The sequence below is a fragment of the Schistocerca gregaria genome, chromosome X (assembly GCF_023897955.1).
Source record: "Schistocerca gregaria isolate iqSchGreg1 chromosome X, iqSchGreg1.2, whole genome shotgun sequence".
NCBI lineage: Eukaryota > Metazoa > Arthropoda > Insecta > Orthoptera > Acrididae > Schistocerca > Schistocerca gregaria.
Window position 1 is genome coordinate 243,551,446 of NC_064931.1, and position 14,086 is coordinate 243,565,531.

Genomic DNA, 14,086 nt, shown 5'->3' on the forward strand with positions numbered 1-14,086 from the left:
TTTTATGATTAATTAATGTTACTCCAGCTGCGGATAACACGTGGCACAGCCTCTGTCGGCAGCATTGCCTTTTTTTCAGGACATCGCACCAATTCTGAGTTTCAGCAAGGATACATTTGTTGAACGATCCTATCACGAGTGAATTGCTCTTCCAACCTGCTTGAGATGCAGCGTTAGACTAATATATTTTGAACTATCACCAGTGCAGAGGCGCTATTGAGGAAAAAATAGTTTTGTGAAATTACTTCCTCACAAAACCCTGTCTTCTGAGGGGTCATCTTTCACCAGTGTCAAAGCTCCGTATGTGGCTACCATGACTGACCACATCTGAGCAAAAAATGCAGCGCCTCCATGCTTTACTTCGCCGATCTGATGCAGATAGCGTAATCGCCACATATTTGTGTTTCATCATGACAGGCCAAGCAGTCTGAAGTCACAGGAACAGCGCCACCAAGGCATAATAGAAACTATCCTGATATCGCTGCATGTTTTATGGAATTGCGGTGGTCTGCTGTTGGTAGATTATGAATGATACTGTAAAAAATACTGGAAAGTCATTTGAAAAATATAGGACCTTACAAGCTATGAGATTCCACCACGCATTAAAACTACGGGAATGTAGAGAAACAGCCCGTCTGCTGCACGGCAACATGTCGGCAAATTCACAGCAAACTGGTGCATTTGTCGGAATAATAACTTGTACCATCCGATAGACATTTCCAGGATCACGATGTGCAACAGCAAACAGTTTCAGGAACCTACATGAGGAGTCCTTCAGAAATACTCAGTAGCTCAATTATTAGAAGGGAGAGTAGGTTGGTTGATTTAGAAGAGGGACGGGACCAAATTGCTAGGTCATCGGTCCCTTGTACCGAATGAAACAATGCCACAAGGATGAGAACAAAACAAAAACTGACAACACAAAACGGAGAGAAAGGAAAACCACAAGAACGACGGAAGAGCAACACCACTTAAATGGACAAAAGAGAAGAAAATACAGAAACGCAAGAAACAGGTAGAAGAGATTAAAGCGACGAAACATATTACGATGGCTGGCTGACCATGAGAATAAAAAGGAGAATCCGGTCACTAACACATCAAAACCTCCACCCTAAAAGCACTAGGGTGCAGGACAGAGGAACTAAAGGCAGACGCCAAAACTTAGATCAAATGATAAAACCCATCCTCACCAGTAAAATGTAAAACTAAATCAGCCAATGAGGCATTGTCAGCTAACGCCAGGGGTAGCGGGCCAGGAAAGCTTTGAGTCCGCCGCAGGGCGGTTAAGTTGGGACAGTCCAGTAAGATGTGAACCACAGTCAACATCTATCCACAACGACAGAAGGGGGTCCTCACGACAGGGGAGAACCTTGAGTTAGCCGATGATGGCCAATGCAGAGCCGGCAAAGAACGACAGAGGCTTTATGAAAGGCCGGTAAGGAGGACCGCCACATAGTTGTAGAATCTTATCGCCCTGAGTTTGTTCGGCGAAAAGTGAGTGTGTCATTCTGCATTCCAAAGTCCCTAAACCTGACGACATAATGCCGAGCGAAGATTATTTCCGGAATGCCGACAGCAAGAGATGGCCTCTTTGTAAATTTAGCCAGTCTATCAGCAAGTTCATTGCCATCTACCCCTACATGACCCCTAGGGTCCAAATGCAGACCACTGAGCATCCACGTTGATCAAGGAGAGAAAGGGAGTCCTGGATAGCTATGCCAACAGTGGCGAGGGAAGCACTGGCAAAACTTGCAAACTGCTCAAGGAGTCACTACAGATAGTGAAGGACAGCCCTGAACAGAAGCAGACAAGGTACAGTGCAGGCAAGATGGCTAGCAATTCTGCAGTAAAAACCACTACAGCCATCTGGTAAGCGACAAAGTTCTGTGTGCATCTTGCATAGGTGTAAGCATAACCAGTGTGACCAGCAACCATGGATCCATCAGTATAAATCACTTCTGAACCCTGGAATGAATTGAGGAGACAGTAGAATTGGTGGTGAAAGGCCTCTGGATTGACAGAATCCTTTGAATTGCTGGAGAGATCAAGAGAGCTGTGGCCGAGAGATGCACCACGGAAGGGTATGTGTGTGAGCAGAGAAAAGAAATGGTAAAGGGAAGTGCTGGAGCTCAGAAAGAGCGACTGAATGTGGGCAGGCATGGTAAGCCCACATCGTGGCCGCCGCCACGGGAGATGTCTCTCTGTGTATGGACAAAGGAGACCATAATTAGGGTGCTTTGTGGTGCAGCGAATGTGGAGCGCGTAAGATATCAGCTGTTGTTGGCGCAAAACTCGCAGCAGTGGAATCTCTGCCTCTGCAAGAAAGCCAATCACAGAGCTAGTCCGGAAAGCACCAGTCGCAAGTCGTACCCCACAATGGTGGATGGGGTCTAGGATCTGAAATGTTGAAGTTGATGCAGAATCATAGACAGGACTCCTGAAATCTAAACGAGACAGCACCAGTGCTTTGTACGATCGCAGTAGAATATAGTTGTCGGCACCCAAGGTGGTATTGCACAGACATGTAATAACATTGAGATGTAACAAACAGGTCCTCTTCAGCTGGCGAAGATGAGGGAAACTTACCAACCAGGCATCGAAGACCAGACCCAAGAAGCGATGGGTGTCCACCACAAGGGATTGGCCATTAAACAGGTCCAGATGGGGATAGACTGTACAGATAAGTCAGAAATGCATGAGAGACGACTTGACCACCGAAAACTGGAACCATGGGAGAGAGGCCAAGATTTCCCCCAGTAGATTGTCCCCTGTAGACGGCGTTCTGCAGCGCCCATGACGGAGGAAGTGGCGGAGATACAAAATCGTCAGTATACAAAGATGGGGACACTGTCAGCCCAGCAGCTGCCACCAGTCCATTAATGGCTACAAGAAAGAGGGATATTCAGCACGGAAACCTGTGGAACCCCATTTTCTTGCCGATGGAAAGTGCTGTAGGAGGAACCAACTTGGACCCGGAATGAGCAACAAGAAAAAGTTTCTGATAAAAATGGGCAGAGCGCCATGAATGCCCCATTCGTGAAGGGTGGTGAGGATGTGGTGGCGCCAGGTCGTGTCTTAGGCTTTATCCAAGTCAAAGTAGACTGCAATAAAGTGTTGCCTATGAGCAAAAGCCGACCAGATAGGTTCCAGGTGGACCAAGTTATCCACCATAGAGTGGCCACAGCGAAAACCATCTTGAGTCGATGGCAAAAGGTCGCGGGATTCAAGGATCCAAAGCAGTCGCCCATTCACCAAGCGTTCAAGGAGCTTGCAGAGAATTTTTGTAAGGCTAATTGGATGGTTGCTATCCAACTGAAGAGATGGTTCCCAGGCTTCAACGCTGGAATTACAATGCTTTCCTGCCACTGGGTAGGCAATACCCTCACTCTACAGGCGGTTGAAAACGGTCAGTGTATTTCGGTGGCCAGCCACCGATAAGAGTTGGAGAATTTGGTTATGTGTCTGATGTGGTCCAGGAGCCACGCCCAGACAAAGGGGGAGGGGGTGTCGAATTGCCATTCGCTAAATGGTGTATTTTAAAGCACCAAGCAGCAAGAAACTAAAGACAAAGGCAGTCGTTCTGAGCGCTCTTTCAGTTGGAGGAACGTGGGCAGATACTGAGCCAATGCAGAGTCTTGAGGAAAGTGTTGAGCGAAATTCTCTGCGACGAAGTCCAGGTGGGTAAGGACAACACCACACAAATTCCTGCAATGCCAGTGGGACGAGAATGGCCAAAAATTCGCCCCTGTCTGGCCCTGACGTGTGAAGAGGGGATGTATGGCCCTATGGCAGCCACGTATCATTCCTCGCAAATCCATTTCTGAAATTTGCTTAGGTAATGGGCCCAGGAGCGGAATCGTTTGAAGACCAGAACGAGAGCAGTAGAAGTTTGTCGCTTGAAGTGTTGAAGAGCACAGCGGCGATCTTTCGACGTGACCTGGGGTCCATACAAATACCACAAAACTACTGGACCATTCCAGGGTGTAAATGGACTCTTGGATGGTCGCTACCAAAGGATGACGAGGATAGCACGGGCCGATAGCTTTTAAGTAGCTCAAAGCGTCGGTACACAGAAGAAACGATTCCAAAGGCATGAAAGGATGTGCTCAAGAGCACGAGATATAGCCACCAGGTCTGCAATGAAAGCACTGCAGCCATCCGGCAAGGAATGCTGTTCGATATGTCCTCCATGGACATAAAGCCGACGTGACCATCAGCCATCGAGCCATCAGTGTCACCCACTTCATGGCCTCTGTACAGGTCAAGAACCGAGAGGAAGTGACAGCAGAGAACTACAGGGTGAACTGAGTACTTTGGGGCAGGTGGTAGGTCCAGGCGAATCCGCAGCCTAGGTGTACACCATGGAGGTGTACCCTAATGCACGTCAAGTACACTCCTGGAAATTGAAATAAGAACACCATGAATTCATTGTCCCAGGAAGGGGAAACTTTGACACATTCCTGGGGTCAGATACATCACATGATCACACTGACAGAACCACAGGCACAGACACAGGCAACAGAGCATGCACAATGTCGGCACTAGTACAGTGTATATCCACCTTTCGCAGCAATGCAGGCTGCTATTCTCCCATGGAGACGATCGTAGAGATGCTGGATGTAGTCCTGTGGAACGGCTTGCCATGCCATTTCCACCTGGCGCCTCAGTTGGACCAGAGTTCGTGCTGGACGTGCAGACCGCGTGAGACGACGCTTCATCCAGTCCCAAACATGCTCAGCGGGGGACAGATCCGGGGATCTTGCTGGCCAGGGTACTTGACTTACACCTTCTAGAGTACGTTGGGTGGCACGGGATACATGCGGACGTGCATTGACCTGTTGGAACAGCAAGTTCCCTTGCCGGTCTAGGAATGGTAGAACGATGGGTTCGATGACGGTTTGGATGTACCGTGCACTATTCAGTGTCCCCTCGACGATCACCAGAGGTGTACAGCCAGTGTAGGAGATCGCTCCCCACACCATGATGCCGGGTGTTGGCCCTGTGTGCCCCGGTCGTATGCAGTCCTGATTGTGGCGCTCACCTGCACGGCGCCAAACACGCATTCGACCAACATTGGCACCAAGGCAGAAGCGACTCTCATCGCTGAAGACGACACGTCTCCATTCGTCCCTCCATTCACGCCTGTCGCGACACCACTGGAGGCGGGCTGCACGATGTTGGGGCGCGAGCAGAAGACGGCCTAATGGTGTGCGGGACCGTAGCCCAGCTTCATGGAGCCGGTTGCGAATGGTCCTCGCCGATACCCCAGGAGCAACAGTGTCCCTAATTTGCTGGGAAGTGGCGGTGCGGTCCCCTACGGCACTGCGTAGGATCCTACGGTCTTTGCGTGCATCCGTGCGTCGCTGCGGTCCGGTCCCAGGTCGACGGGCACGTGCACCTTCCGCCGACCACTGGCGACAACATCGATGTACTGTGGAGACCTCACGCCCCACGTGTTGAGCAATTCGGCGGTACGTCCACCCGGCCTCCCGCATGCCCACTATACGCCCTCGCTCAAATTCCGTCAACTGCACATACGGTTCACGTCCACGCTGTCGCGGCATGCTGCCAGTGTTAAAGACTGCGATGGAGCTCCGTATGCCACGGCAAACTGGCTGACACTGACGGCGGCGGTGCACAAATGCTGCGCAGTTAGCGCGATTCGACAGCCAACGCCGCGGTTCCTGGTGTGTCCGCTGTGCCGTGCGTGTGATCATTGCTTGTACAGCCCTCTCGCAGTGTCCGGAGCAAGTATGGTGGGTCTGACACACCGGTGTCAATGTGTTCTTTTTTCCATTTCCAGGAGTGTATATATGGTGAAGGCAAGGACTCCAGTTCCGAAAGAATGGATCGGACAAACTGCAATTGGAAGTCCTGACCTGGGTCGCCATTGCTAAAGATGAATCACCGTGGGTGGGAAAAGGAGATAATTCGGATTTGCAGCAGTATTACGAATGTGTGCAACGTAACTGGCGAGCGGTCGTGCATACTTTACCTGCAATGGAGGGACTTCAGCCTCCGCCAGGACGCTGGTCACAGGTTGGTTGGCTTGTTTAAAAGAGGAAAAGGACCAAACTACGAGATTATTGGACTCCTGTTCCTAATAAAACAATGCCACAAGTGTGAGAATAAAATGGACGAGACATGTAACACAAAATGGAAAGAAAGGTAAGACCACAAGAACGAAAGGAAAGGCCACGAACACTAAAAGGAACAAAAGACAAGAGAACAACAGATGCAAGAAATAGAAAAGATTGAAACAAGGAAGCAGATTACAGTGGCTGGCCGACCACGAAAATAAAAAGGAAAAGCTAGCCACCCTGCAACACATTAACACCTTCACCCTAAAATCAGAAGGGTGGAGGACACAGAGGGACAAAGGACAGGCGCTGAAACTCAGAATGATAAAACCCACCTTCACAGATGAAACGTAAAACCAAATCAGCCGATGAGGTATTTTTTGCTAAAATTAATGATTAGTCCGGCAACTGAAGATGAAGCGACAGAAGGACATAGAATAACGTGGGCCACTGACAACCGGGCGCCGCGCCGCACCGGCACAGGAGGTAGCTGCAGGTCGCCCGCCCATGCTTGGCCAATGCGAAGCGTGCAGAGAACCACGGAGTTCCTGTGAGACGCCCTCATCGATGACCTCCACACAACGTGGTTCCCTTAATAGCTCGCAGTTTGTTGTGCATACTGAGATTTTCCCATTTCGTCTCCCTAAACTCAAAAAACCTTGCGGTGTAATAACGAACGCAGGTCAGTTGCAGGGATGCTTATCTCCAGAAGTGGTTTTTGTGTAGCCTGTCAGCAAGATCGTTGCCTGGGGTTCCGTCCTGACCAGGGGTCCAGACGAACACTACTGAACGACTTGATTGTTCCAGGGCATAGATTGACTCTTGGATGGACGCTATCGAAGGATGACGAGTGTAGCACTGGTCGATAGTTTTCAGGCTGCTCAAGGAGTCAGCACATAAAAGAACAGACTCACTACGGCATTAACGGAGACACTGAAGTGCACGAGAAAGCTCTGCAGTGAATACACTGCAGCAATCGGGTAAGGAATGCTGTTCAATATGGCCGCCGTGAACGTAGGCAAAGCCAAAGAAACCATCAGCCATCAAGCTGTGGGTGTAAGCCACTTCAAAGCCCCGGAAAACGTCAAGAATCTAGGGGAAGTGACAGATCCGCAGGGTTAATGGAGTCCTTAGAGCCACGTGAAAGGTTCAAAGCAGCGCCCAAGGCGTACACCATGGAGACGTTCGTGAACGGACCACAAGTAGAGGTGGTAAAGGGAAAGACTCCAGTTCGGAGAGAAGGGACTGCACGCGAACCGCAATCGTTAGCCCCGACCTGGGCTGCCGATGCGGGAGATGGACTGCTACGGGCTGGAAAAGGGGACACTAATTCACATGCACAGGGGAACTACGAATGTGTGCTACGTAACTGGCGAGCAGTTGCGCACGTCTTATCTGCAATGGAGGGACACCAGCCTCCACCAGTACAATGGTCACAGGACTCGTCCTAAAAGCTCCTGTCACTACTCAAACGCCATAGTGGTGCACTGGGTCGAGTAATCGCAATGATGAGGGCGCCGCCGAACCATAAACCACCCTACCCTAGTTAACGTGGGATTGAACAAGGGCTCTGTAGAGCTGCAGCAGCGTAGAACAACCTGAACCCCAGTTATTGTTGCTCATGCAGTGGAGGGCATTGAGAAGCTCCCAGCACTTCCGCTTATGCTGACGAAGCTGAGGAAGCCAAGTTAATCAGGCGTCAAAAACCAGTCCTAAGGATCGGTATGTCACCACTGCAGTGAGGGGATCGTCAGTAACGTAAAGTTCTGGTTCAGGATGAACGGTGTGGCGCCGACAGAAGTGTGTAACATGACTGTGGCCGAAAACTGAAGGCCATGGGATGGAGCCCATGAGAGCCTTGTGGATAGCTCCCTGAGGGCGCCACTCCAACCTCAGTACTGGAGGAGCAGCACGAAATGCAGAAGTCGTCTGCATACAGAGAGGGTGCGACAGACAGCCCTAAAGCTGCTGTTGGACCATTGATGGCCACTAAAAATAGAATACAGAGCCCTGCGGAACCCCATTCTCCTAGATATGGGTGAGGGGGGTCTATGGGAGGCACCAACTTTGACACAAATTACGAAGCGACAGGGAATTCTGGATGAAAATCGGGAGCAGGCCTCTGACATCACACTCATAATGTGGTCGCGATATGATGTCGCCAGGTGGTGTCATACACTTTTCGTGAATCAAAGATGACTGCCACAATGTTTTGACATCTGGAAAAGGCTGTTCGGTTGGCAGACTCGAGGGATACATGATAGTCTTAGAGCGACCCAGGCGGAAACTGCCCTGGCAAGTAGCCAGCAGGCCAAGTGGCTCCAGGACCCAACCAAACTGCTGACTCACCATACATTCCAGCAGCTTAGGAAGAACGTTAGCGAGACTGATGGGCCGATAGCTATCCACATCAAGCGGGCTTTTGTCGGGTGCTCTCCCGCCAGTGCAGTGGAAAGATGACACACCAGATCCGGTTGGAGATCACGAGAAGAGGTCAATTTAAGTCAGACGAGAGATGTTTAATCATCTGACTATGAATCCAATCTGGCCCAGGAGTTGTGTCAAGGCAATGTGCAAAGACACTGAGGACCTCCCACTCTGTAAATGGGGGGAGGCTACAGCGTTCCATCCGCCGTCAGAGTACTAAATGCTGGGGGGGGGGGGGGGGGTAGTTCTGACGAGAGACTCAAGAATAGTGCTCAGCAAATCGTGTCTGCATCGGTAGAGAGCACATCATTGATGTTAAAGCCAGAGTCACCTGTTTGGGTCTGGTACCCAAAAAGACGTCTGATCTTCGTCCAGACTTTGGAAGGTGACGAATGGCACCCAGTGGTCGAGGTTTATCACCCAACACTCCTGCTTCCGTCGTTTTGTAAGCAGGCGAACGCAGGCACGGAGCCGCTTAAAGGCTATTAGGTGATCTAGGGAAGGGTGCCGCTTATGTCACTGATGTCACTGTAGAGTTCGCCGACGCTCTGTAATTGCCTCAGCGACTTCTGGCGACCACCAAGGGACTGTTTCGCCAGGGGCACCCTGCAGAACGGGGGATAGCATTTTCCGCTCCAGAAGTTAGCGTTGTAGATTGAACATATACTTATGAACTTAGGTACTCCATACGGTAAATACTTTTCCGTCTGCACTGGCTGGAGTAGCGAAAGTTTAATTATAATCATCCTTCACATTAAGAAGGCCAAATATTTAAATGATTCTATGCACTCTCTGCCAGGCACTTAATTGTAGGACATAGAATATGCATGTATACTGTGTGAGGTAGCCGAGTCATAACACCCCCTTTATCTCCCCAACCGTAATAGATACAAAGATGCGGTTGGACAGTGAATTGCACGGACAGGGGGTAATTGAATACATCACATTTCATGTTTCATATTTTTTATTACAGAGATATGAGGCCATCTTTGGCTTTTTTAAATGGGACCCAATGTCAAATTTTAGCGTAACATAAGGGGCTTAAAAAGACTGTTTCAAATGTGTATCATAATATTTTGGGGAATAGTTTTTGAGATATATGTTCTATCGTGTTCGTCGCTCGAAGCGGCGTTGTCCAGTGCGACCTTTCCTGATGTGTGGAGTACATGGCAAACGCCTCGAGTCCGTCCTTAAACACGCCCATTTACCCGACAATAGTAATACATACTGCGATATTTTGCGCAAACCTTTCCTGATGATGTCGCGCAAATAATATTCAGTTATTTGACAACTGTGACAGCAAAATAGTATACAACATACAGTATTAAAACACTGAAAGATGTTAATACATTTTAAGTGACAGAAATACAAATGTAAATGAGGAGGGCCTTATTGGTCACAATTATTTCCTACGTGTTTGTTTTTATTTGAAAATATTTACTATTGATCACAATACGAAGAAAATACAAAGGTGCAAACTAGATACTGTACATGATCCAAAACTTCACTGAAGCATGTGCTCAAAATGCTTCCCCTCTGGTGCAGTGCACATTTGTAGTCGCCGTTCGAATGATTTGTGAACGGCTGCGAGGTTGTCACGTGAGGTATCAGCGCACGCTTCGATGATACGTTGCTTCATATCGTCTGGTGTAGTTGGTATTTGAGAATACACTTTATTTTTGTTTGCTTCCTACAGACAAAAATCAAGAGGAATCAAATCAGGAGACCGTGCTGGCCACTTCACTTCGGGAACTTTTCATACTGACGCATAGTTAGTGGTACCTCTTCCAGCAAAATAGGCAGAACGTTTCGCAGCAACTGTGCATAGTTATTGCCATTTAGTATACCCGGAATGACGTACAGCCCGACAATGAAATTTCCGACGATGCCGCAACGCACGTTAATACTCCGTGGTTGCTGATGCTATACCTGTCTAAGCCAATGAGGGTTCTCTATCGACCAGTAATAGAAATTATGCAAATTCACATTACCGTGGTTGGTGAAAGTCGCTTCATCAGTAAAAAGTACCCGTTGAAAAAACTTTGGAACATCTTATAGGAGCTGCAGAGCAAACCGGCAAAATTACTGGCGCCGTTCGAAATCCACAACAGAGTGCTTGATGTAATGAGAGGTGAAATGGCTGGCATCTATGCCGGTGCAATATGCGTAGAATACTTCTGACATACCACACTCCGAAGCGATACGTCGCGGCCAAACTGTAGGGTCGTTATGCGCCAACGCAAATGTACCTCGCCAGTTGCAGTTATCCGCCTTGTCCTCTGTACGGCGTTCCATGATTCCGATTCTAATAGTTTCTTGCAAATACGTGTAATAAGCTGGGGCGTAGGACGTCCACGAACAGCTCTCCATTTAGCTTTAGTGCTCTAACAGCATTTCCTCTGCTTACACCACACACTAAAATCATATCTAACTATTTCTAACTTTTCGTTGGTGCACATGTCTGCTCCAAGCAACTGACGTAAATGCGATGACTCATTACCCCAGCAGCACATGTATACCCTTCTCGGCTCCCTCGTGCGTCACGTTGAGGCGTTATCGAGAAGCTGGGAATCAACGCCTTCCCTGTTAAGTTCCTCCGTGGTCAACAGGAAAGGTAGCATTGGACAACGCACGAGAATATAACTGTCTCAAAAACTATTCGCCTGAATATAATACACGTATTTGAAACAGTATTGTTAAGCCATTCCTGTTACGCTAGGATTTAACATAGGGCCCATTTAAAAAACAAAGATGGCCTCTTATCTCTGTAATAAATAGTATCACAAACATGAAATTTGATGTATTATAGTAGCCCCTGTCCCTGCAATTCACTGTACAAACGGCGTCTTATCTATTACGGTTGGGGAAATAGAAGGGGTGTTATTAGCTGCCTCACACCCTGTATATAAAATCGCAGTATAGGAGTACTGCAGAGGGACACCCATCTGTGTGCCAGGTGACAGGAGAAAAGTTATCAACGTCGGCGCCACTGTTCCTGCGTCTTTCAATGCCTTTATACAGTCCCGTTTGCCTCTTCGTCTCCAATAACGGTTTTTCACTTAGCGCCCCGTTAGTAACTTAATACGAAGCTGTGTCTACCAAAAAACATTTTCCTCCAAACCTTAAGTCAACTTTCCATTCACTGCTCTGCCTCCGGTTATTTTTCTGGCTCTCTCACGTGGCGCTAGTAATCTGCACTGATCCGTACGTGATTTGGTACACTCCATGCGTGCCGAGACAAACTGCCTCATCGGTCGTAGCATCCATTTCTTGCTGGAAACCGATTTCGGGCAATGTTTCCCAACTACCCATCCAGTTTTGCTAGATCTGCAGACACTGCAGGTCCCTCTGCCACCCTCACACCGGTATATAACGAAACGCTAATTCGTACAGTCAGGCGGAAAAGAACGAGCTATGAAAAATACATTTGCATCTTCCATCTGCGAAGAAAGATTAGAGGTTTTAATAATACACTGCCTTTGTGACACCATAACGCTTAGAAATTGTTATGAATTGTTGCGGAGAACTGGATGACCATGAGGTCTTGACGCTGAACTGGGAAAGTTTCAGCTTAATTGTGCTAGCACCGAATAGAAACTATTTCCATCGCTTTGGAATTAAGTGGAAGTGTTACAAAATCGTCGCCTTAATCGCAACCTAAGAAAATCAGCATTTTTCTGTAGACCTATAAAGCGTATTTCACGACTAGTGAATTTCCACAATATGCGCCCGCTAACTGACAAACCATCATTGCGTACATACGTACAAAGGCACCGAACAAAAACCTATGGGAAAATCAGTGTGGTTGGACCACATGTGCTATCAGTACTGACATGAAAACTACATTTTAGGGTCAATTCCTTTCCTCCAATCTTCGAGAATAGCGCGGCAACCATCATCGTCTCTTTAGGGACGATCAATGTACGTACCAATAGATTTCGCAACTTTCACAACATAAACGCTTGCACCATTATGCCAGGAGACGGGCATTGTGGACAGTGGTCAGTTGAAGGTTCGGTCAGCATATCGATGTAATAACCCTTGCAATGCCGAAAAGTCGCCAACCGCCACAGGAAGTTAATAGTTCTGCTTGATGCTTAACAAGGTGATAAGCTTTCAGTGTTTACCCTGTTTCTCAATTCCTGTTTCCAGATTATTTTTTCAGTTTGTTTGGGAAGCCAATACTGAGCTATAATTCTGTAGTTTTATATAAAAATATGTTCCAACAAAAAGCTTTCAACATTTCTAGCTACTTACGATGAATACCAGTCGAAGTGATGGGTGACGTTCTCTATCTTCGACTCTCCGTGACCGCCATGCCCTTTTTTATTTATTGGTTTCAGATCGTGCCCTTGCAGCCATCTTTAGAGGACCACACCGTGGTTCAGGTCGAAAAAATCTGAATTTCGGTTTTCATCGTATTTTAGATAGATTAAGGTTTTATTTAAGTAAGCTGAAAAGGATTTTGCTGAAAATTTTTTCGAGCTTTGAAAGAGCATTTTTCCTACCACGTGTGTGTGTGCGCCACGCACACTTTGGTCACCCACTTTTCTGCATGTATTTTAGATCTATCCCCACATTGCACCTCAGGGATTTTTTACTCCCGAGTGTGTTAGCAATCCTTGGAACGCAAAGGTCGGTATTTTGTTTCTGCTGTTGGTTGGTTGGTTGGGTGTGGGATTGAAGGGACCAGACTGCTAAGGTCATCGGTCCCTTGTTCCACGATAAAATCACACGAAATAAAAACTGTCAGTCGTTAAAAACGGAGAACTGAGACAAGGGACGACAATACAAGAAAGGCAGACAAAGACCAGACAAACGGAACTAAAATCGCACCGAGTGTGAAGGTGGTTGGCCGACCATGAAAATAAGGAAAAGCCAACCACCAAATGACATTAAAACCCACAGTTTAAAACCACAGGCCAAAGGCCCAAGTCAATACAGGAAATAAAAGGACAAACACTCAAATCATACGATAAAAACCCCCTGCCCGAATAAAACTCAACACGAGGTCCGCCATAGCATCGTCATCACATAAAAGGGCAGGGAGGGTATCAGGCAGCGCAAACGTCTGCCTGAGTCCTGTTAAAAGCGGGCAGTCCACCAAAATGTGGACCACCGTCAGAGCTGCCCCGCAGCGACATAGCGGTGGGTCCTCCCGGCGCAACAAATGGCCGTGCGTCAGCCACGTGTGGCCAACGCGCAGCCGGCAGAGGACGACAGAGTCCTTCCGAGAGGCCCGCATGGAGGAGCGCCACACACGGGTCGTCTCCTTCACCGCCCGAAGTTTGTTGGGCGTGGGCAGGGTGCGCCACTCGTCACCCCAGGCACCAAGCACTTTCTGGCGCAAAAGCGACAGGAGATCACACTCCATAAGGCCGAGTTCCAGAGCCGGTGAACTCACTGCCTGTTTAGCCAGCTTGTCAACCCGCTCATTGCCCAGGATGCCGACATGACCTGGGGTCCAAACAAAGACCACGGAGCGGCCGCAACGGGCAAGAGCATGGAGCGACTCGTGGATGGCCATCACCAGACGGGAACGAGGAAAGCACTGGTCAAGAGCTCGTAAACCACTCAGG

General features: G+C 48.4%; 1 protein-coding gene across 1 annotated transcript in view; it reads left to right on the top strand.

The window, feature by feature from the left end:
• Positions 1-6,156: 6,156 nt before the first annotated feature.
• Positions 6,157-14,086, top strand: part of LOC126298016 (zinc finger CCCH domain-containing protein 13-like) — a 48,459-nt gene continuing 40,529 nt past the window's right edge. The window contains exon 1 of the mRNA XM_049989339.1: positions 6,157-6,168. Within this exon, the coding sequence (XP_049845296.1) occupies positions 6,157-6,168 (12 nt within the window). The remainder of the gene's footprint in view (positions 6,169-14,086) is intronic.